The sequence below is a fragment of the Acomys minous genome (assembly GCF_964271855.1).
Source record: "Acomys minous genome assembly, chromosome: 9".
Taxonomy (NCBI): domain Eukaryota; kingdom Metazoa; phylum Chordata; class Mammalia; order Rodentia; family Muridae; genus Acomys; species Acomys minous.
In genome coordinates, this window is record NC_140490.1 from 34,461,762 (window position 1) to 34,485,800 (window position 24,039).

The window sequence follows — 24,039 nt, forward strand, 5'->3', positions numbered from 1 at the left end:
CTTACTCATGGAGACCTGGTTCCCCTCAGAACCCTACATAACATACTGCAGAAACCCTCAGCCACAGAGCTGGCAGCTCCCAGTGATGTGACTAATTTGGCTCTCTGCAGGCAGGACAGGTCCAGGATTTCACTGTGGAAACACCACCAGGACACACAGATTTCTGTCCTAGCCTCTCACAGGGATCCCTAGCTCTGAGACTGGAGGCTGAATCCTACCAGAGCACCCAGCACTTGTCACAGCACACCCAGGGAGGAGAAAGGGGAGGGGCCAACAGCCTGAAAACTGGGGCCTACAAGGAAGCAGCCAGCCCAGGCCTACAGAGCTGCTCCAGGACAGAGGTGAGTCAAGGGCTTAGTTCCGGGCCAGCCGGAGAACTGACAGGCCCTACCAAAAGTACAGTCAGTAAAGAGCCCAGGCATCCCTAATGGCTCTGAGGAAAGGTCTTCTTCCTTTCCCTCTGATTTACAAGCACCTCCTAACAGCCGCCGGCATGGCTTTGGTGGGTGAAGCTGGTCACTGCAGTAACAGACATGTAACAAATTACTTGTCCTGCCTGTTAGAAAGGTAAGACAGAAAGAGGGGATCGCCTACCCAGGCAGGGAGCTTGGGGTGTTAAAGGAGGTGCAGGGGAGCCTCACTGACAGCTGACACTAAGGTGAGACAGTAGAAGCCCTGGTGACATTTAAGGAAAGGGTGTGCAGGCAGGGACCAAGTCCTAGCAAAGGCTGGCCGTGGGAGGAGGCCCGAGGGCTGGGGAACAGCCAGGAGGTGAGGGCATCTGATACAGAGGAGGCAAGAGGAGGAGGCAGCTAGGCAGCCTCACAGGAAGGCAGGCAGACAAAGGGCTCCCTGTAACATGCTAGGTCCCTTGTCAGTACCCCACAGCCCCACTTTCAGAAGCCTGCCTGTGGCTGTGGCATGACAAGGGTACTCCTTAACCCCAGTCCTGTCATCTCTATGAAATGACTGCCAGGTTCATGCGATGAAAGGAAAGGAGAGCAGGTGACAGACAGCAGGGAAGGGTGACAGCCAGGCTCTGGGACCAGGGAGACACAATGCCCTTCCCAGTCTCACCAGAATGCTGCTGTCTGTAGGTTTCTTGAGACTGGAGCTCACTAGGAACATTGGGGAGCTGAGCCTCGACCAGAAAAAAACAAGAAGGGTAAAAGTCGGGAGGAGAGGGGCATTGGACCTAGGTGAGGAGGCAGGCTAGCTGGTGAGAAGCCTATAGTCATGCCAGGATTCCTTTCCACAAACTGACTCCCTTCTGGGCACTGAGGATCCATGGACTGACAGGTAGGAAAAGGAAAAGTGACCAGAGACACTGAGGCCCGGTGAGAGGTGAAGGTGGCTGAGTGGTGGCCAAGGAGATGGCAAGGAATAGGTGGGGCTATGGGGCTCAGAGAAGGTGACGGGTGAGTCTAGTGGTTGATTCACTGTGAGGGACGGGATGTCTTGGTGTGGAGGAGGCAGGGCCCACCTTGACTATGGAGAACACAGGGGATCCAGAGGGGCATTTGACTGGAAGAGAGCAAACCTTGTCCTCCTCTTCCTGTTCCTCCCCTTCCTGTTCCTCCTCCTCCTCCTCCTCCTCTTCCTCCTCCTCCTCCTTCACCACCACCACCTTCTTCATTTTTGGTTTTTTGTTTTGTTTTATTTTGGTTTTTTTGTTTGTTGTTGTTGTTGTTTCAATACAGGGTTTCTCTGTGAATTAGCCCTAGCTGTCCTAGAACTCTCTTTGTAGACCAGGCTGGCCTCGAACTCACAGAAATTCACCTGCCTCTGCCTCCCAAGTGCTGGGATTAAAGGCGTGCGCCACCACACCCGGTGGCTTTCTTCTTTTTTCAGGGCTCCTCTCCTTCCTCCTGCTCTCTCCATCCTCTTCTTCTACAGTATGGGAGTTGAACCCAGAGCCTGTGTGTGCTAGGCAAGCACTCTTCCAGTATGCGATCACTATTTTGAGGTCTTAGGACCTTCCTACCTCTGCCTCCACAATAGATGGGCCTACAGACCTATGCCATCAGGCCCCACTCCACAGTGCTCATTAGGTATCACGGAGATTGAGCTAAATGGGGCGAGTGGGACCACAGGGTTCCAGCAGCGAGTCTCCTAGTAAGGTACAGTATGGGCAAGTTACGTGCTTTGTGTCGGCCTGCAGCCAGCCTTCATCCTCCTCTGGTAGTAGTCACTCACTCAACCTTTCTAGGACTGTTCTTGTCCTCTTCCACATGGCTCCCACTGACTTTTCACAAAGACTGTCCCAGGCATGTTATGACACAAGCTACAGACAGTGGAACGGGAACGTTGTGGTCAAACCATCCCGACCTTGGCTACTGCAGACAGAGCAACACTGACTGCCTTCACTCACGAACAATGTGTGGACCACAGGCAGTAGCCACGAAGACAGGGTGGGACTGTGGTGGTCATTCACATAGAAACGCATTGGCTGACACTGCCCTGGGTTAATACCTTTTACATACAGGTTCTTGGCACCTCCCTGTGCTCAGAGCAGACCCTCAAGGCAGCCAGGCCAGAAGTGTCCCTCCTGAGACACCAGGCAGATCCAAGATGGGGAGCCCAGTGCACCGAGTATCACTGGGGGACACCTGGAGCAGGCAAGTGCACCCTGACATAGACAGTGAACGGCGCTTACCGCCCTTCAGTGTGGAACGGCTCACCAACATCCTGGATGGAGGCGTCCAAAACACTGCGCTGCGGAGGAGAGTTGGTAAGCAGAGGCAGGAAGCCAAGAGCTGGCTTTGAACCTACATGCTTTTATTGAGCAGTCTGTTAACTAATTCTCTACTTTTCCTTTAACTAACAGTCCTTTCTGTTGTCATCACTTGCTGTTTTGAGACAGGGCCTCATGGAGCCCAGGCTGGCCTCAAACTACTAGGTAGCCAAGGATGATATAGAGCATCCAATCCTCCTGCCTCCACCTCCCAAGTGCTGGGATTGAAGGTATAGGTCACCGCACCTGGGAAACCAGTGTTGTGAATTAAACCCAGAGCTTTATGCATTCTGAGCCCCCCATTCTACCATCTATAAGCCTACCACCCCCTCTTTCAACTAACAAACTGGTCCTTGACACCACGCACCCGGGCAGCAGAAGATCCACTCACTGGTCCTGGCCTCACCTGAGCATAGCTCTGCTGGAGTGCAGGAAGCCCATTTCTCCCTTCTTCCTTTCCAACTCCATGAAGCAAGTGGATGGGACATTTCGAAGTAGTCAAGAACCCACCCGAGCCACCAAAGGTCCCTGTTCTCTCTGCCGCAGAAAGCATCATCCAAGGTGACCCAGTGTTCAACTTGAGGAACTTTCACTTCATGACCCAGCATGAGAAATACGAGGATGCAGTTCGAAAGAGATTCCACCTAGAGATGCTGTCCAGGCGTCTGGGCTGGTCAGAAGGTGGTCCTGAACAGAGCTATGCTGCAAGGTACTCCTCAGGGGCAGTCCCACCAGAGAGGCTTGCCTGTCACCCCCTAGCCCCGTGAGCCACTCCCCTCAGCAAAGGAGGGCTTCCTGGAACACTAGGATGCCAGATGCCCCTTCCCTCCTGCACCCCCTGCCCCCTCCCCCACTGCTCCCTCCCCAGCTGAAGGCTGATGGGCCTATCTCCCACAGGCTGCTCACCTATTTTATCTCTCCCTCACAGAGCCCTTTCCGGATACATCAACTTAGGCTTACATGGTATTGCCATGAATGCTCTCAGAAGCTTGGGCTCGGAGGAGCAGATTGCTAAATGGGACCCACTCGGCAGAAACTTCCAAATCATCACAACATATGCCCAGACAGAGCTGGGACATGGTGAGCCAGAGCTGCGGCATGCAGGGTTCAGACGGCACAGCTCTGGAAGGCCCTTGTTCGTAGCTCATACATGGGCATGCTAAATTGAAAACATCCCAGCAGATGGCAGCCAAGGGTCTTGAGGACTGCCTTTCTCTAATGTGTATTCATCCCACTGTATGAGTTATCCGAGGGGGCAAAGTCGTTCCATTTGGAAATAGTGTGCATCCCTATGTCCTTCCCACAGTCCACAGATAAAAGAGAGAAAGGCCAGCGAGTGGGTACAGTCAGGAGCTGGCCTCATTCCACACTGAGCCCAGGCCCATCTAGAAGCTACACCCAAATGAGTACCCCCACTTGGCCCAACAGTCTAACTCTCCTCCTTGATCCCAAGGGACCTACCTGCAGGGCCTGGAGACCGAAGCCACCTATGATGCAGCCACCCAGGAGTTTGTGATACACAGCCCGACAATGACTTCCACCAAGTGGTGGCCTGGGGACTGTGAGTACCCTCCTTCCTACTTCCTGTCTCTCCGTGAGGGAGACAAAGCTAGGGCTAAGTAGCACTGATGGTGATGCTTACCAAACTTCAGGTTGACTTCCTGTTCTGGGCACCTCACCTGGAAATCAGCTGAAATAAGTGGGATGTTAATTTCCTTAATAGCTGGGCGCAGAGGCACACACCTGTAATCTGAGAACTTGGAGAGGCAGAGGCGGGAGGATCTCTGTGAGTTTGAGGCCAGCCTAGTCTACAAAGCAAGCCTAGGAAAACTAAGGCTACACAGGGAAACCCTGTCTCGAAAAACAAAAAGAAGAATTTCCTTCATAAGTGACTGGAAAGTTTCAAGGGAGCTTTGATAAGGAAATGCACTCACCTTGTAGGCGATAAGGTCAAGAACATACCACATATTCATTGCCCCCACACAACACATGTGTGCATGCACGCAACATAAACACTACCCCCACACATATGTAAGCATATGACAGACATAAATATATACTGCCCCTTGTAGTCATAGATATACACAACACAAGCTATTTACATAGACACACAGGTGCATTACACAACACACACATACTGCCCCACCACACAAACACTGACAACATGTACATGTACACACTGCCAATACATAGACACTGTTATATCCTGGTCCTTTGGTTACTTTATTTGTGTACCTATATCTACCACCCTTCTCTACCCCAATCCCTTCTAACCTCCCAACACTAGGTAGGCAAGAAAGATTCGAGGGGAAAGGGGATGTAAACGCCATTAGACTACTTCCTGCTGACGAGGGGTATCAAGTACCTTGGGGCAAGTCCAATATCTGTTGTCAGAATATCTCCAAAGAGCAACCCAGCAGTAGCAAAAGTAGCCCCAGAGGGAGCAACAGCTGCCACAGGCCCTCTCAGGGCTCTCACGTTTATATCCTCTCAAGAGTCCCCAGAATTCCAAACATAAACTGTCTGCAGCTGGCAAAAATCACACCCTCCTACAGCATGAGACAAATCATAGTTAGCAGTTGTGGGCAATCTGAAGCAGCTCCATATCCCACTTCTAGGATTAAAACAAAAACATATTCATATAACTGGGTTTTGTTTGTTTGTTTGTTTGTTTCTTTTTTTGGGTTTTTGTTTTTTGGGTTTTTTTTTTTTTTTTTTTTGGTTTTTCAAGACATGGTTTTTCTGTTGTCCTGGACCCACTTTGTAGACCAGGCTGGCCTCAAACTCACAGAGATCCACCTGCCTCTGCGTGCTGGGATTAAAAGCATGCCACCACATCTGACTCCATAACTGGGTTTTTTGAGGGACCAAAACTCTCACTACATACCATATAGATGTAAACATAAACTTACTACCCCAACAGACATGTATGTTCACAACACACACACTGCTCTCATACAGACACACCTGTGCACACACACCACACACACACACAGTGACACACATAAGTACACAACACATACACGTTGCCTTCATGCAGGAACATGTACACAAAAATATGCACACTGCCTCATCACAGACACTCAGGCATGTATAGAGTACATATGATGTCCCCCAGACATACTTGTGCATACACACAATATACCATATATATTCACCACCTAATCCTGTCCCAGGGGCTCCGTACAACATCATATGTTCTAACCTCCAAAGTTACTGATAGGTTTGCCACCTGCCAGAGCACATGCTCCATGATTAGTCAGTGGCAAGCACCTCCCCTGCCCCTTCCACTCCATATTCAGACTAACTCCGATCGCATGGACACCAGGTGCCAGCCACACCATCCATTCTGAGCTCCAAGACAGGGTCCTGCCAAGGGCAGCTTTGAGAAGTCATTTCTAAGGACTCCACGGTAGCACTTGGAGACCCAGTGTGAAAATCCCTGGTGTGGAAATTGAATGACTACATTATGCGAATTCAACCAAAGCAGGGCAGGTGACAGAACGGGGAAAGTAAGGCTGGGAAGAGGAGAGAAGAGAGAGGAGCTGGGGAGGAGAAGAGGACAGAGGTGAATGACTGGTCAATATCAGATTTGCAGGGGAAAGAAACCCACTTTAATATCAGGCTGATGGGGTTAAATTCCAGCTCTCCCCATCCGGGCCAGCAACCTTCAGTGTGTCACTCTGTACTCTGAGCCTCAGTTTCCCTATCTGGAAAATAAGACTTCTCCTACCTGCCCTGCAAGAAGTAGGAGACCTCAGCCAAGAGCAGGGCTCTAGCTGGATTTGGTAGGGATGGCTGTGCTCACAATGGGGCCGACAGAAGAGCGGTCCATTAGCTGTTGCACTGGGGTACAGAAAAATCTTTAAAAGTTTGCGGCCGGGCGTGGTGGCACACACCTTTAATCTCAGCACTCAGGAGGCAGAGGCAGGTGGATCTTTGTGAGTTCCAGACCAGCCTGGTCTACAAAGAGAGTCCAGGACAGCCAAGGCTACACAGAGAGACCCTGTCTTGAAAAAAAAAAAAGTTTACTCACTTCAAACTCCCTTGCCAAGTCACCGTTACTCTTGTTCTAGCTAGGTTCTTCCTGGCAACGCCTTCTGTCAGTGACTTTCCAAGAACTCAAAGATGTCTATCAGCAACCCCAAGCTCAGCAGGTCGGGCGGGGGGGGGGGGGAGGGGCAGGAAGACATCGTACATAAGGCGTCTTGTGATGGGCCTCTCACCTTTCTGCCTCAGTGGGACGGTCTGTCACCCACGCTGTGGTCCTAGCCCAGTTGATCTGCTCGGGAACACAGCATGGCATGCATGCCTTCATTGTGCCTATCCGAAGCCTACACGACCACACCCCACTACCTGGTAAGCCCTGCTGCTTCCTTGAGGACCTAGCCAAGGTGGTGCCACCAACCTACCCAGTCCTGGGTCCCCAAGAGATGCACAGAAGATGCTTGGGCATGTCGTCCCTGGCTAGAAGGGATCCAGTTCACAGAGCTAATATCTAACTGTTTGGTACAATACTCAGCATCTACCCTCAGCTTGCTTACCTGCTGCCTGAGTACCATGGTGTGCGTGCATGCGAGTGAGTGAGCGAGCCTGGCATATTGCATTTGCTCGATTGACAGGCATTCTTTTTTTGTTTGTTTTGTTTTTGTTTTCGAGACAGTTTCTTTGTGTAGCCTTAATTGTCCTGGACTCACTTTGTACACCAGGCTAGCCTCAAACTCCCAGTGATCTGCCTGCCTCCCAAGTGCTGGGATTAAAGGCGTGCGCCACCACACCCAGCTTTTGACTGGCATTCTTATCTCTACCCTCTTCTAGGAATCACAGTTGGGGACATAGGGCCCAAGATGGGCTTGGAACACATAGACAACGGCTTCCTTAGACTGAACCACGTGAGGGTTCCCAGAGAGAACATGCTCAGCCGCTTTGGAGAGGTTAGATGCCGGGGACGGGCTCTGGGTCTGCCTCAGAAAAGCTGTGTTTGGACCATAAACTCACTTCTCCCGAAAGAGGCTCAGGAGTCCCACAGATCAGGATCAAACCGAGCTTAGGAGCACAGTGGTGTTGGGAAACTCTTGCCACGTTAAGCCTAAGTCTCCCCATGCGTAAATACTTAGCACATGGGATCCAGAGCAAGGCAAACCCCAGAAGGGGGAGGAGCTGAGGGGAAACACTTTCCTTTCCTACAGTTACAGAACAGACATGACCCCAGATGGAGGCAGAAGTCCCAGTTAGCCAAACCTCTTTAGGTGTAAAAGGGAGGGATTTCTGGGGTGCTTCATGAAAGCATCTTCATGTGTCAGCGAGCGAGCTGCACCAGCTCCTGAAGCACTCATAGGCTTCAGGTGAGCGCAGGTGTGATGCCTGCAGGGATGGATGCTCATGGGCATGCACCTGGGGAGCCTCGGCTCCAACCCAGCACCTGTCTCTGTCCTATACAGGTCTTGCCAGATGGTACCTACCGGAGGCTCGGGACAGCACAGATCAATTATCTTCCCATGTTAGTGACCCGGGTGTGGCTGCTGTTAAAAGGAATCCTACCCTACCTCCAGAAGTCTTGTGTCATTGCTGTGCGCTACTCAGTCATCCGCCACCAGTCCCGTCTTCGGCCTAGGCAAGGAACACACAAATGATGACCCTGGCAGACATGGTTGACACTCAGTCCCACAGTGTCTGCACTGACACTACTTCTGCCAGAACCATGGTGTTGGGGAGCAGGGCACACATATGCATGCAGGTGCGCGCGAGCGCACACACACACACACACACACACACACACACACACACACATGTGCATGCAGTCCTGACGGGGTCTCTGGTTCCCTCTACTCAACCACCAGACTGTCTGGCCTAACCTTGTGTGTAGCCCCATCAGCCTCTGCGTGACCATGCCTTCCGCTCTGTACCATCTGCTGTGACTCAGGCTGCTTGCTGAGTTCCACTTTGCCCTACATGGCTATGACTAGCTAGTGAGTTTGGCTCTGCCAGTTGGTTGTCAAGGCCGGTTGGTTGGTGTCTGGTTGTGGGTAGAAAAAGCTAACTGCCTTAGACTACATGAGGCCTGGCTGTGAGAAAGCTAGGTCTAGACCCTTTCTTTTCACTGTCTGTACATCTGGCTCCCATTTCCTCCATTCCATGGCATAACATGGCAAGTGCTGCTATACAACATCTGAGTGTGTGAGTGTGTGAGTGTGTGTGTGTGTGTGTGTGTTTCCACAGAGAATATACACTAGTTAAATTTAAATTTCATGGGAGCAACAGTCTTTTATGATATGTCCCAAATGGACACACACTCTTAAGACGCAGCAGACTACAGTGAGAACAAGATGCAGGGGCAGAACATTTCACAGCCTAATGGCTTGTGTTGCTGCAGAGAACTTTCACCCCAGGCCTGCTGACTGGCCCTGGGTTTGATGAGGCCCTCCCACGTCTGTGTCCTACCTGTGCACAGCGAGGTCACCAGGACTGAGCCTGAGAACACCCAGCCCTGAGACCTGGTGTCATTTCATGCCGTGGGCACCAGCCTGCCCTAAACACACTGAAGATTAGATGCCAGGCAGACCTGGGCGCTTGTTTCTTCCTCAGCTTCTATGTCTGTAAAATAGAGGTAACAAGCAGAGTTTCAGGGGTGGTAGTAAGGGTTAAATATGGCAAGGCTACCAAGCTTGAATCTCAGAGGCCTTTCCTCAGGAAACCAGAAACAGCTTTAGTGTACACGGCTTGGGCTTTTGAATCCCAGGCCCATGGCATCTTCCCTGAAGGACTAGGAACTCGGAAGAAGGTGGTGACACTGTTGCTGCTCTAGCTGGGCAGCAGAGGTGTTCTAAAGCTGACTACAAGTGCATCGGTGTGAGGAGAAGCTGTTGCCCGGAGAGACTCCAAGCTCCCGTCAGCTTTGAAGGACTTCTCATACTCCATCCCATACTCTCCCAATCCCATTACTCAGGTCTCTACATGCAGGACATGGTCCAGCACCTGTGGACACCCCTGTGAATAGACAGGGAAGACACCGATCCTTTTTTATGTTCCTTTGGTCCCAAGTGCATACCCTAAGGGTTGCTAAGCTCGATGCATTTCCTACAACACAGCAAGCACATGAAGACAGTGAAATGTCATGAATTCTGGTCATCAGTGGGACAGGTCCACATCCCTTCACCTGGTCTTTGGGTCCAGATGGTTTGGAGTTCAGAGCCTTTCAGATTTTCAAATAAGATAATGGGGCGTACATGCTACGGATGTTTATATAGGAAAATGTGTGGATGTTGGTGAGAGATGAGGCTTAAGACATAGTTGCCTCGTGTCAGCCTTGCAATGGTCCCTTTTTATGGCTTTGGCAGTGTTGAGAATATGAGAAGATGGCTTGGAGTAAACTTCTAAACCTTTTCCTTCTTTTTCTCCCTCTCAGTGACCCAGAAGCAAAAATCATGGACTACCAGACACAGCAGCAGAAGCTCCTTCCTCAGCTCGCCAGGAGCTACGCCTTCCATTTCCTGGCCACCAGCCTCTTGGAATTCTTCCACAGCTCCTATAGTGCCATTCTGAAGAGAGACTTTGGCCCCCTGCCTGAGGTACATTCTATTTGCTGGGAGCTGCTGCCGGAGGGTGTCCAGTGCTGCTCCAGTTGTTGGGAAATGATGCAGCCTGCCTCCCATGGGCCCCCAGTCTCCCAATGTCCCAGGGTATCTCAGGGTAAAAGTACCACAGCATGGCAGTCCACAAACACCTGACCCCTAGAGAGCTCCAGCAATGTTAGAGATAATGTGAGTGTAGAGGACACAGACCCACAATCCCTTGTGTGTGACAGAAACCAAAACAGCTCCACACAAAGTCATTTGAACTCATTTGATAGCACAGTGTGACCAGAACTAACCTGATTTATTCCTGCTGGCCACAAACATAACAGAACCATCCATGTGTTCAACAGCCAAGGCTTCCCAAAGTCCTCTGCCACAGGATACACACGTCACAGGCTCTGCTATGCTCTGCCTCTTTTCAAAAATCCAAAAACATCCAGAGAGAGCATGTAGTCCAAGCTGCACATTGATCCAATACTCCAGTGAGGCAGTGACTCACATACACCTTCAGTCAGGGTAGGCGCTGTGCTAATTTTTTTTGTTTTGTTTTATTTTGTTTTTAATTTGGTAAGGTTTCTAAATCACCTTTAGTTAATATATGGGAAAATTCTTTCCAAGAACAAGACCTTTTAATTACCAGTGGCAGTTTGCCTTTATCCGACAGTATTAAACCTTGGTTTGCTTTTTGGGTTTTTTTTTTGGTTGTTTTTTAAAATTAATTTATTCATATTACATCTCAATGGTTATCCCATCCCTTGTATCCTCCCATTCCTCCCTCCCTCCCATTTTCCCCTTAGTCCCCTCCCCTATGCCTGTGACTAAGGGGCACTTCCTCCCCCTGTATATGCTCATAGGGTGTCAAGTCTCTTCTTGGAGGCGCTGTGCTTTTAAAGCAGTGCTCCATTAACACTTTCCACAGTGCACACCATTTCCATTCTCATTTCCCAAGTAAGGAAACGGAAGCAGAAGAGAAAAGAAGGCCTTCCTCCCAAGGACAGATAGGGACTTTCAAGAACCAACACCTTAAACCGGGATGCTGTCTGGCACCTTCTGCCAATCTTTTCACGTGCTCTAGTGAACCTCTATAAACTCAGTGGCTTACACACAACAGAAATTAACTTCTCACTCTTCTGGAGATACCCAGCCTCTGTCATGGTGCTACTGTTTGGTAAAGGTCTCCCTGCTGTGTGGTAACATGGCAGAGGATGTCATACGACAAGAGAAAAGGTAGGAGGACACTGAAAAGGGGGACTTGGGTTTATAACAAAGCAACTTCCACAATATGGAACTCAGTCCCACAACAGCATTAACCTATTCATGACCCAAGGACCCTCATGGACCAGTCACCTTTTCTTTTTTCTTTTCTTTTCTTTTCTTTTTCTTTCTTTCTTTCTTTTGTTTTTTTTTTTTTTTTTTTTTTTTTTTTTTTTTTTTGAGACAGGGTTTCTCTGTGTAGCCTTTGCTGTCCTGAACTCACTTTGTAGGCCAGGCTGGGCTTGAATTCACAGAGATCCACCTGCCTCTGCCTCCTGAGTGCTAGGATTAATGGCATGCACCACAACAGCTGGCCCAATCGCCTCTTAAAACAGTTAAGATGGCAGCTATAGGGCCAGCAACATGGCTCAGGCGGTAAACGTGCTTGCTGCCAAGCCTGATGACCTGACTTCAATCCCTAGAACCCACACAGTAGATACAGAAAATTTACTCCTGCTAGTGTCCTCTGACCTCCACACTGTGGGTGTCTGTGTGCAGGCGTGTGTGTGAACGTGTGTGCACAAACACACACACACAAACACACACACCACACACACATACACCATACACACACACATACACACACCATACACGCACACACACACACACACACACACACAATTTCAATGGCAGAAATGGCTCAATTGTATTTGAACACAAGTTTTGGAGAAGACATTCCAGCCATGGCAACCACTAACACACCTGGTGAAAGTTTCACCCAATGACCTAATCCTTTCCAAAGTTCCACCTTCTCACTCCACTGCTGTGGGCGTTAGAGTTCAGCAAATGAGTCTGGGTAGACAGCCAGACCATGGCATCGTCTTCCAGCCTGAGAGACTGGCAGATGGTAGACATAAGCCTTCTTTGGCCACTTTCTAAACTTCTGCCTGCCGGCAAGCTCCCATAACTCTTATAAGATGGTGGGCCCAATCCAGGAAGGTCCCTCTTCTGAAGATCCTGAAGACACTAGCTAGGACAGATTTTCCTTCATTCCTACAGCTCCATGGCCACACTACCTAACTGTGTGACTTTGTACAAGCCTTAGCCTCTCGAGTATTAGTTTTGCCCGCCACCCGCCGAAGCAGCAAGCTAAGCCTGGCACCAACCTCACAGCCATGGTCAGTATGCAGCAAGCCTGGCAAGCCTGGATGGCACCACAGGACCCTTCTGCTACTTTATTCTTGCAGCTCCATGCACTGAGCACTGGTATGAAGGCCATGTTCTCAGACTTCTGCACCCAGGGAGCAGAGATATGTCGCAGGGCCTGCGGTGGTCATGGCTACTCAAAGCTGAGCGGTCTGCCGACATTGGTCACTGAAGTAACAGCTTCTTGCACCTATGAGGGTGAGAACACGGTGCTCTACCTGCAAGTGGCCAGGTAAAATCCAGAGTTTTCCAGACCTCTGCCCTACCTTTGCTTTCCCCCATCCCTCAAGTTTGCATTCAAACATGGGCTTCTGTCTGATCCCCATGGAGGAAGTAAGCTTTGGAAAAGTACCATTTGAGAGCTGTCCAAAGGCCAGCGTGCCCATAATCTGCCCATGTCCCCCAGGTTTCCTGCTGTCCCTCTGTCTTACCCAGATAACAGCATCAGGCTCCGTCCTGGACTCTTGCTTCTTTCATGTTCCCCACTTCTCCATAGACAACCAGAGAGCTCTTTTCAAAGCATTAGAGAAAAAACCACATCTTTGCCTTGCTTAAAATGGTCCGTTAGCTTTCCTGTACTTGAAGGAAAATGTCACAATAGACACTGCACTCCTTAAGTCACTTTGGCCCAGATGCTGTCTCCATATCCAATCTGCTTAGGTCCTCCTGCCTCTGCTGGCCACACCCAGCATCCCATGGGGCCCTTGGCCCCTGCCACCTAAACCCACACGAGTCCTTTAGAAGTTATCAGTCCATAATTGTCTACAACTTTTTTGCTTAGTTTTTTAGCTCTACTTCCTAGCTCAATCAGGATCTCCCCGAGAGCAGGCACTTTCCTGCCTTGCTCTCTGAGGTATTCCAGGCTCAGCCAAGAGCAAACACAAAATGGACTCCACTCTGAGAGGCAGGAGGAAGCCATACCGGCCTCCTCCAAATAGGCGGTTTCTTGCCAGCTATCTCTGATGGTTGATGCTCTCGGACTCATTTATTCTCTGGTGACTAAACAAAGCAGATACTTCAATATCCAAGGAGAAAGGAGTTTACTGGCAAGTACAACATACAGTGTTTACTGGGTTTTTCTTTTCCAAGTTATAGGAATAATATAATAGACAGCCTGTACCCTGCACCTGACGAGAAATTCACAAGTATCTCCTTCGTTTCTACACACCCGTCTGTTAGACAAGTAGTATCATTCCCATCATCATGGAGAAACTGAGGCACAGGGAGGCAAAGACAATCCTAGAGCATCACAGTAGTCTTAAAGGAACCAATGAGAGCCCGGGGTTGTTGGAGCACAGAGCCTAAACCACTGAGTCACCTCACACAGCAGCAGCCTGAGTTGCTTCATTCTTCCTCAGGACTGTTTGAGAAGGCCACACTGTACTTACATCCTGCGTGCCACGTCAGAAGATCCTGATGGTGGCTTCTGTTTGCACAGCCTCACAGGGGTGTGTGTTTAGGACCGAAGGGAGCCAGGCCCGGCTCTGCAGCCCCTGTCACCTGTTATAGAAACTAGCACTTTGGGTACATCTCACTGAGGATTCTACAGAAGATGGGGGAATGGAGGTTGGAGTGAGGAGAGTCCGGGCAGAGGCCTGGAGCCCTGGCTCTCCCCAGTGGCACACAGCATGAAAATACATGCCCCCGAGAGTGACAGCAGATGGGGTAAGAGTCCCACAGAGTCTCACACTGCCTCGTCTGTCTCTGCTTTCACCATTCCCAGGTTTCTGATGAAGAGCTACCTTCAGGCTCAGGTGTCCCGAGGCCCCACACCGCAGAAGCCTCTCCCTCAGTCTGTCATGTACCTTGTCACACCAGGGCCAGCCCGGTGCCCAGCACAGACAGCAGCAGACTTCCTCAGACCAGACGTCTATACCACAGCCTGGGCACATGTGTCTGCCAGGTAAGCCAGTGCTGCCTGGTAAGTCAGCATCCTAGCCAAGGGTGACCTTCTTCCCACACTAGGACCTTTAGGACAAGCTGGGTGGACACTAGTGGACAGTTTTCTACACACTACTGCCATCCCTGGCCTCTCCAGACCTCTCAGCTCCCATCACTGTGGGTGTTGAAGAAGGGACACCTCACTCTCAGCCATCGACTGCCATCATGTCTTTATCCTAGTCACAGTGGTACAAGTGTATCACCTCTCTGGCGAGTGAGAGGATTTTCTTAAACCTTTAGGTTCCTATGGTGATTGCCAATATAACAAATGCACGCAAATCACGCAAAAGCACGTAAATGAAATTTTATGTAAACCAAAACAAGTAAAGTAGTTCTTTAAGTCTGAACTATCCCACAATCTAACAGTAATTTTCAGAGGCAAGTTTATTGCCACAGCACCAATGGAAAATCACCAGGCACAGTTGTAATGCCAGTGCTGCTGGTTGCCAGCCTAGCCCCATGTACACTGAGAGACCCTGACTCAAGGGAATACAGCAGAGATTGGTAAAGGAGAGTCTCTGACATCCTCCTGGACTCCATGCAAGTACATGTACCCCCAACGCACACATACACACACACACACACACACACCCCTACTTGCACACACACATGCCCACATGCATACACATACAGCACACATCTATAACACACACATTAAATAGATAATAAGCAATAGAAGTAATTTTTGAAAGTGTTATTATACCTGAGAATAGAACTGGGTTTTATACTCATGGTCCACTAGAGTCCAAGGAACATGATCAAAACTAAGGACTCGGAGCTAGAGGCATGGTTCAACAATTAAGAGAGGTCACTGTTCAAGCAGAGGACTCAGGCTGGATTCCCAGCTCCCGCACAGGGTAGTTTACAACTGCCTACAATATAACTGTAGTTCCAGGGGACCCAACTCCCTCTTCTGGCTTCCACAGGCACCTGCACATACGTGGTGCACATAAACCCACAGAAGTGCAAATACATAAAAATACATAAATCTTTTAGAAAAGAACATGTATCATTTGTTATTGTGTACTTCCATAAGGGTCTCACTATGTATTCCTGGGTGTCCTGGAACTCACTGGATAGACTGGGCTATCCTCAAACTCACAGAGATCCACCTGTCTCTGCCTCCAGAGTGATGGGAGGAAAGGTGTGTGTTACTATGCCTCACTTAAAATGTGAATCCTTTTTCTATTATTTATTTTCATTTTATGTGTATGAGTGTTTGTCTATATGCATATCTGTGCACTGTGGGCACTGGATTTCCTAGAACTAGAGTTACAGAAACTTGTGAGCTGCCTTGCACGTCCCGGGAGTTGAACATGGGTTCTCTGAAGAGCAGAGCAATCCCTGCACTTAATTGCTGAGTCATCTCTCCAACCCAGAATATGAATTCTATGAAAAAAAAAAAAAGCAACAAAAGAACTTTCACATTCTGTCATTTAACGAATATCACCAAGTATCGGCTGTGTCAGAAACGACTGAATGCTCTAGAAGCTGGGAAGGGAGGCACTCAGATACAACCACCATCACTGAAGCGATCAACTACCTGAAAGGGAACTTTTGAACTCTGCCCCAGACCAGAATGCCAAAACCTAGATTAAACATTTCTATCACGAAGAGAAAGAAGGCTTAGGTTTCAAGCTGCCGCCCCGGCAGGGTAGCAGCTATTTTAAGATCACAGGAAACTTGAGACATTTGCTTATTCACTCCACAATCCCTTTTAAATGCTTACAATCTGCAGGCACTGTGTTCAGAAGTGGGGATCTACCAGTGACCCTACGTGGTAAACACTCAGGACACACAGAGCTGGAAAGGCTGGGGAAGGGAAAGACAGACGGCTGGGGAATTAAAATGCCACTCTGCCTCTCCCTGCTTGGAACGCAATGTGCCGTCCGTCCGCTTAACATTTCCCTGAGAAGCTCAGTAAACGTTGCTTAATAAACAGTTTGCTTTACACCCATATTCCAAGGGTCAGATGGACACAAGGGGAGTGGAAATCAGACCGAAGGTTAGTCTCCTGGCAAATGACTAAGTCAGCAACTCTGAGGACAGGGTGGATGTGGATGGGGCAGGGGAGAGGTGGGTAGGGTGTGGGGGAGGGGTGGGTGGGGTTTCTGCTTCTGTAGTTAGCTATGTCGGGTAGGACTTGCAACAGAATTAGCCTTTGAAGAAAAACAAAAACAAAAAAACAAAAAACAGAAACAAAAACAAACATTCTCCTTGTTTGGCCATAAGGAGCCAGTCGACAGAACGGCCTGAAGTTATCTGAAGTCCTAAGGGAGGGAAAAATCTCAGGAGGCTATATAGCAGGAGGATAGAAAATTCTAGGTCACTCTAGGCTATACAGCAACATCCTGTCACAGAAAAGAAAAGGAAAAATCTTAGTCCTATTCCTTACTAGCTGAGTGACCCTGAACAAGTTAATTAACCTCTCTGGGACTCAGTTTTCCCCCACTATAAATTGGGACTCTTGCCCTTAATGAGATGCTTAGGCAGCAGTTAGCTTTATGACACGTAAGAGGTCAGTGAGATCATTTCTATTCTTGGGGGACCCCAGTAGCCCATCAGTTCTCCTTCCGGCCCCTTCAGAGCACTGAAGCTCTTCCCTTTGGTTTCCAGGCTTATAAAGGATGCGGTACACCATACACAGTCCCTCATGAGATCGGGGCTTGACCAGCATGACGCCTGGAACCAGACTGCTGTCATACACCTTCAGGCTGCTAAGGTGAGGGGTGTGCTTTGCTTCCCAGGCAGGGCCACTGTGTTAAGAAAACTCTAGTTCCTGTCCTTCCCACCCCTGCTCCCCAGGGACTACCCTCAGCTCACATCCAAGGCTGTAGTTCAGGGAATTTTAATTAAAGGTCTTAACTCCAAAGCAGCTTGCCAGCAGCTCTTAGGAAAAAGGTAATGAGGCGTTGCTCCTGGATTTGCTTCAGGTTGCTCAAACAGCATCTCCCAGACACAAAACCAGGTCAAGTCTCCCCTTAGCCCCACAGGCAATCCTAGGATGTCTGATCCGATTTCCATTATCCTTTATGTTTGTGCGTAGTTCGCCATCAGCCGGCAAATATTTGAGCATCCGCTCTGCGCCAACCCTGGATACTAAACATCAAAGACGCTGCTTACAAACAGCTATAATCAGTGAAGCAGTACAAGGGGGTGGGAAATGGCTGCTGGTGACACTCCCCCACAGAGTCCAAAGGACTTTCCAGAAAAAGGGGGTGCACGGGGCTAAGTTGTTGAGCAGCAGTTGGCTGTCTGAGGGTGGTGGCAGCTTGGGAGAGGTTTCCCAGCAAAGAGAGCAGCAGGTAACACAGCAGGAAGGAGAGGCCTGGTGCCTGGGGGGCAATGCAGAGCTTCCCGAGGGGATGCCGAAGCAGAATTGAACCAAGATGAGGCAGGCAGAGCAGGGAGGGGAGGAGGAGGAGGAGGAGGAGGAGGAGGAGGAGGAGGAGGAAGAGGGTGGCAAGGCCAGGGCCTGGTTCTTCTTTTCCTCGCATGAGGGAGACTGCCAAGTTTAGGAGGAGTAATCAGAGTTTCATTCTAGAAGAATCAGGCATGTTATGAGGGAGGTGGGGTAGGAGGAAAGAGCTGGAAGCCAATCAGAGGGAGACAGAGACAGTCTGGTCATCGGTCCTGAGGGGGGTGGCCCTGCCATGCGCATGGTGGGGGTTATTGGGAGACCTGGGAAGATGGAGAAATACTACAGTATAGAAGGGCACAGGACTCAAAGGCATGGGCTGGGGAAAGACGTGAGAGTGCCTCCAGGCTGGGGCAGCTGGGATGTCTCCTTTACCAACCACTGCAAGACTGAAGTTCATTCCCTCTCTCAAGGCCCCTCTGAAACGGCCTTGAAACAGCCACTCTCAGAGTCCTGGCAAGTAACCTGCAGAGGCACGAGGCCAGGCTGTCAGGCAGACTGAACATGAGTGCCACCTGGTGACCCAACATTTAGCCACACACACCAGGGCTGGCATGACTCTGAGGTCCTCAATTTCTGGGCAACTGAGCTCCACTCAGTCTACTGCCCACTGTGTTGAGACCCTACCAAGCAGACGGCTGGCCAGGACTGTGTACTCTCCTCACATCCCAGGAAAGGAGCCACACCTGTCCAATGGTCACTTGTCTATCTTCTAAACCTACACTCTGACCTTAAACGCAGCAGGTGCTGCTTGCCAGGGCTCCATCAGTTGGCATACGGGAAGCTAATAGAATCCTGTCTAAGGCAGAGGACAGACAGCCTCACAGTCAAATCATTTAACAAACCATAGTGTCCTGAAGGCCTCCCCACAGGACAGGCATTCATCCTGTAGTTGTTGGGGTGAGGGAAGAGGGAAGCCCAGGAAAGGAACCCGAAGGGCAGACGTTTGGTGGCAGTGGTCACTGTAGTCACTTGATCAGTGCTCGATACTAAGTGGTTAAGAGCAGAGCCAGGCATGGTGGTGTACACCTTTAATCCCAGCACTCAGGAGGCAGAGGCAGGTGGATCTCTGTGAGTTCGAGGCCAGCCTGGTCTACAAAGTGAGTCTAGGATAGCCAAGGCTACACAGAGAAACCTTGGCTCAAATCTAAAAGCCCAGTTTCACACTCTGCCAGCCCCCAATACACACACACACACACACACACACACACACACAATATATATATATATATATATATATATATATATATATATATATATATATATATATATTCACACTACCAAAAAGGTTCATTCGGACCTGGAGTGAACAAGTCAAAAAGTAACCACCAGTTCTCTAGAAGATACACTTACTCCAGCCATCTCGCCAAGTTTCCAGAATGATCCGTGTAGCTGCGGATGAGAGTCAGTAGCCTGTGTGCCTTTCTGTCATAGGCTCACTGCTACTACATCACTGTGAGGACTTTTAAGGAAGCTGTAGAGAAACTGGAAACTGAGCCAGCGATCCAGCATGTGCTCCGACGCCTCTGTGGCCTTCATGCCTTACATGGTATTCTGACTGACTCGGGTCACTTTCTGCATGATGGCTTCCTGTCTGGGGCCCAAGTGGACATGGCAAGAGCAGCCTTCCTGGACCTGCTTCCCTTGATCCGGTGAGTGACTGGGCCTTGAAATTACACTAGAGCCTGGGGCATAGGTTGCTCTCTCTCTAAGACCTTGCAAACTTGGAGTCTGGACAGGCTGACACTTAGCACAATTATACCCACAGAGAGCACTGGGGGCTTAATGAAAGAAACATTAGAGGAACTGAAAGAAAATTAGAAACTAAAGTGCTTAAGAATAAGTTATGGAGTTCGAGGCCAGTCTGGGCTACAGAGAGAGTTTCAGGACAGCCAGGGCCACACAGAGAAACCCTGCCTCAAAAAACTAATAACAACAAAAATAAATAAGTTAGTACCTCGGTTGACTCTTCAGCACTGGCAAGGAGCAGTGTCTAAGGAATGTGAATAAAATCAAGGCTGCTACCTATGGGCACAATAATAGTAACGACTTAAATAATAACCAGCGTTTAGTATCTGTGCGCTGTCATACGCATCATCTCATGTGACCCGTGAAGCCTTTGAATTGGACTCACTCTCCCTATCCTGCTGAGGAAGTTCAGGCTTGTGCAAGTAAACTTGTGCCCATACATGACAAGGGAGGGGAGTTAGTGACACATGGAGCTGTCTGACCACCGAGCATTCACTCTGCACCTGTGTGTTAACATCTAAAGGGTGTTTATGTATATGTTATACATACTCATGTCTTTGTCGAATATGTCTTAATATATCCTTACCAAGTTTAATAAATGTATTTTGATACTCCCTTAGCTTCAAGATGACTTGTTTAATCCAGGCATGGTGGCGCATGCCTTTGATTAAAGGCACTCAGGAGGCAGAGGTAGGCAGATCTGTGTGAGTTCAAGGCCAGCCTGGTCTACAAAGTGAGTCCAGGACAGCCAGGGCTGTTACACTGAGAAACCCTGTCTCAAAAATACAAAACAAAACAACAAAACAAAGAGAAAGACGACTTGCTTAGACTGAGTAATTTATACACTGATTTGTAAAGCAATAATAGATACTTTTCAAATGCAGAGCTGGTCCTGTGCAAATTAGAGCTATGAATGCTAGTGACAACTCATCCTGTTATTTTATACGTAAAGTAAATCTTGCTTTAAGAACACATCAAAACCAAAGTCTGGCCTGACCAGACTACTGGAAGGAACAGGTATTAAACACTATGAATTATTTACTAATGTCAGTATAACAAGCAAGCAAACAAAAAAAAACCAGGGTAACTTGAGAACACAGCATTTTTGAAACCTTGCTGGGCAAAAAAAAAAAAATATGATGCCTATTATATGTGGAGGGAAGTGACTTTTCCCCTGGGACCTCCAATAGCTCCCGTTATCAGTAAGAGACATTTTAGTTTGTATAGGTTTTCATAAGAGGTTAAAAACATTCAGCCATATGCTTTTTTGTTTCTAAAATAAAGTCCTAACAAGCCCTTATGGCTACATATCAGCACCTGACCAATAGCTAGTGGCTAATAAGTATTTGTTCAATTAAATCATCAAATACAGGGCAGAGCGCTAGGTTCACAGCACCAGGCCACACCCAACAATCTGACTTTGATGCCACATGATGGAAGACCAGCACCAGCACCATAGTTATCCTCTGACCTCCAAACACATAGCATGGTATCTCCACCAAAGTAAATAAGTAATGATGTAAACAAACACTGGTCAGAAGTGCGCCTAATACAATTGCATGAGGGTTATGCAGAAGTCCAGTATGGGAGCATTGAGGGTGTAATTAGTGCTACACAGTTCAAGCCCAAGTTTGCCTAACTTTCTAGCTTTCTGTAATTATTAGCATTTTTTAAACACATGAAAAAAAGAGGTACCTGGTCTTGGCTTGTGATGACCAGACACATAAGACCCTTAATACCTCATAAGCATGGTGCAGGATATGTGTGTGTGAGTGTGTGTGTGTGTGTGTGTGTGTGTGTGTGTGTGTGTGTGTGTTAATCTGGACTCTGCTTTTCTAAGCGCTTGCTTTAGCTCCAGAGACGGAAGCTGCCAACACACGCCTGGAAACCACAAATTGATTTGCTTACATTATGGGTCCTAAGTTTCCTTTCTTACTGCAGGGTAACTAAGCACGAAATAGATTCCATGCACTTATCAAGTCAGCATCACAGTTCTCTGACTGGATTAGGCACTAACTGCTCAGATTTCAGGGGTGACAAATCAAGGGCAGGATAGTAGTGTAAGAGACACCAAAACTAGCTCTTAGTGTGAGGCCAATGTATGGACCCAGCTCAGTCTTAGCACTCTTAAGTTCTGCTAAAGACTTCCACTGTGGGACTGCTGAGTAAAGGTGGCAGACAGAACATACACATTCATTTCTGGAGCCCTACTACAATGTCAGTAAAAAACATCAAATAGACCCTGTCTTGAAAAAACAAAAACAAAAACAAAAACAAAAAAAAAATACGTCAAATATATACTTGGTTTGGGACAGGGTCTCACATAGGCCATACTGGCTTTGAACTTGCTATACAGCCAAGGATAGCTTTGAACCTCTGACCATCCTGCCCCCATCTTCCTGGTGCTAGAATTGCCAGCATTAGCCAACACACCCAGTTTTTAGACAGTGCTGCAGTTTGAACCCAGGACTTGGTGCATGCTAGGCAAGTACTCTACCAACTGAGGGACTACATCTTTAGCCCTTTGTGGTTGTTTGAATACGAATGGCCCCCATTGACTCAGTGTCTGAATGTTCGGTCCACAGGGAGTGGCATTATTAGGAGGTGTGGCCTTGTTGGAGTAGGTGTGGCTTTGTTGCACCACTGTGGGTGTGGGCTTTAAGGTCTCAGAAGCTGAAGCCCAGGCTCAGTGGCTTAGGACCTTGGATTAGAAAAACAGGGGGATGTTTTAATTGTGGTTTAATGGACCATCCTAGTAGAAACATGGAAGATAGTGGTGCCAAGGGTGACTTGAATTGTGGGCGCCTAGTTCAAGAGGCTCCAGAGGAGAAGAATTTGAATTTATGCCCTGAAGATTGTTTTTGTGATATTTTGGCAAAGAATGTGGCTAGTTTTACCCTTGTCTAAAAAAGTCTGCCTGAAGCTAAACTGAAGAGTTTTGATTAATGGCATTGGCAGAGGAAATTTCCAAACAGCCTAATAGTGACTCTGTCATGTGGTTATTAATGTTCACTCTTATGCAAATCTACAATAAAAAGGAGCACACTAGGCAAGTAAAAATACAAGTGTAGGAGATGGAGAGACGGCTCAGAAGATAAAAGCACTGGCTGCTCATAAGTTCTGGTATGCAGGCATACATGGAGTTACAACACTGTATACATATTAAGTAAATACTTTTTTTTTCAAGACAGGGTTTCTCTGTGTAGCCTTGGCTGTCCTGGACTCACTTTATAGACCAGGCTGGCCTCAAACTCACAGCAATCCACCTGTCTTTGCCTTCCAAGTGCTATAAGTAAATCTTTTTTTAAAATACAAATGTACAGTTCAAGAAGAAAAGGGGCACCAGGAAGTGGGATGGAGCTTTGTCCTGTGTCCAAGAAGGAGTTGTGGCAACCTCAGAGAAAGTCAGAGACAAAAAAGTACCATGGTTTTTTAAAAGAGGACCAAAAATAAAAAAATTTTTAAATATATATTAAAGAAAACCCATATTTCAGTGTATCATGTGAAAGACAGTTCAAGAGAAAAAAAAGGACAAAGAAAACCAAAAGGTGGCAAAATATCAATAAAATATTTCATGACAATTTACCTCAAATGGAAGACAGTTTCAGATTGAAAAGTTCCACAGTGAACCAGGTGTGGTAGCATATGCCATTAATCCCAGCACTTGGGAGGCAGAGGCAGGTGGATCGCTGTGAGTTTGAGGGCAGCCTGGTCTACAAAGCAAGTCCAGGACAGCCAGGGCTACACAGAGAAACCCTGTCTCAAAAAACAAAAAACAAAAAAAGAAAAGAAAATTTCCACAGTGCCTACAAGCAGAAGATAGACACACACAAGTGCGTGCACATGCACACACACACACACACACACACACACACACACACACACACACAGAGGAATAAGGGAAGGACTGTGGGGGTACAGAGGGTGCACTGCAGTTTCAAATGTTCTTGCTCCAGTTTTTGTGTGGTGCTGGGGATCACACCCATGGCCTTGAACTTGCTAGGCAAGTGCTCTACCTGTGAGTGATAGCTTCAGACCTTCCAGCAATTAAACAGATTAAAGAAGGCCTGTCCAGGAGGGTGACCTTAAGGAAAGGCCTGAGAACACAGGGCCTAGAGAAAGCATGTGGCTACCAGGGGAGAAAAAAAAAAAAACATCAGCCAAGCTGAGCACAGTGTAGAAAGGCACAAAGGTACACAACTAGACCGCCTGGTTTGTCTACC

The 24,039-nt window shown here is 48.4% G+C and overlaps 1 protein-coding gene across 2 annotated transcripts in view; it reads left to right on the forward strand.

Moving 5' to 3' along the window:
- The first annotated feature begins 223 nt into the window (after positions 1–223).
- Positions 224–24,039, forward strand: part of ACOX2 (acyl-CoA oxidase 2) — a 34,103-nt gene continuing 10,287 nt past the window's right edge. Inside the window, exons 1-13 of one of the 2 annotated variants that reach the window (XM_084794508.1) lie at positions 224–341; positions 2,486–2,731; positions 3,281–3,443; positions 3,663–3,814; positions 4,188–4,295; positions 6,974–7,093; positions 7,553–7,668; positions 8,176–8,348; positions 10,140–10,302; positions 12,750–12,940; positions 14,432–14,611; positions 17,266–17,371; positions 19,502–19,719. In XM_084794508.1, the coding sequence (XP_084650634.1) occupies positions 2,572–2,731; positions 3,281–3,443; positions 3,663–3,814; positions 4,188–4,295; positions 6,974–7,093; positions 7,553–7,668; positions 8,176–8,348; positions 10,140–10,302; positions 12,750–12,940; positions 14,432–14,611; positions 17,266–17,371; positions 19,502–19,719 (1,850 nt within the window). In that variant the 5' untranslated portion in view covers positions 224–341; positions 2,486–2,571. Of the gene's footprint in view, positions 342–546; positions 568–2,485; positions 2,732–3,280; positions 3,444–3,662; positions 3,815–4,187; positions 4,296–6,973; positions 7,094–7,552; positions 7,669–8,175; positions 8,349–10,139; positions 10,303–12,749; positions 12,941–14,431; positions 14,612–17,265; positions 17,372–19,501; positions 19,720–24,039 lie in introns of those variants that run through there. The other variant, XM_084794507.1, reaches the window with a different exon arrangement.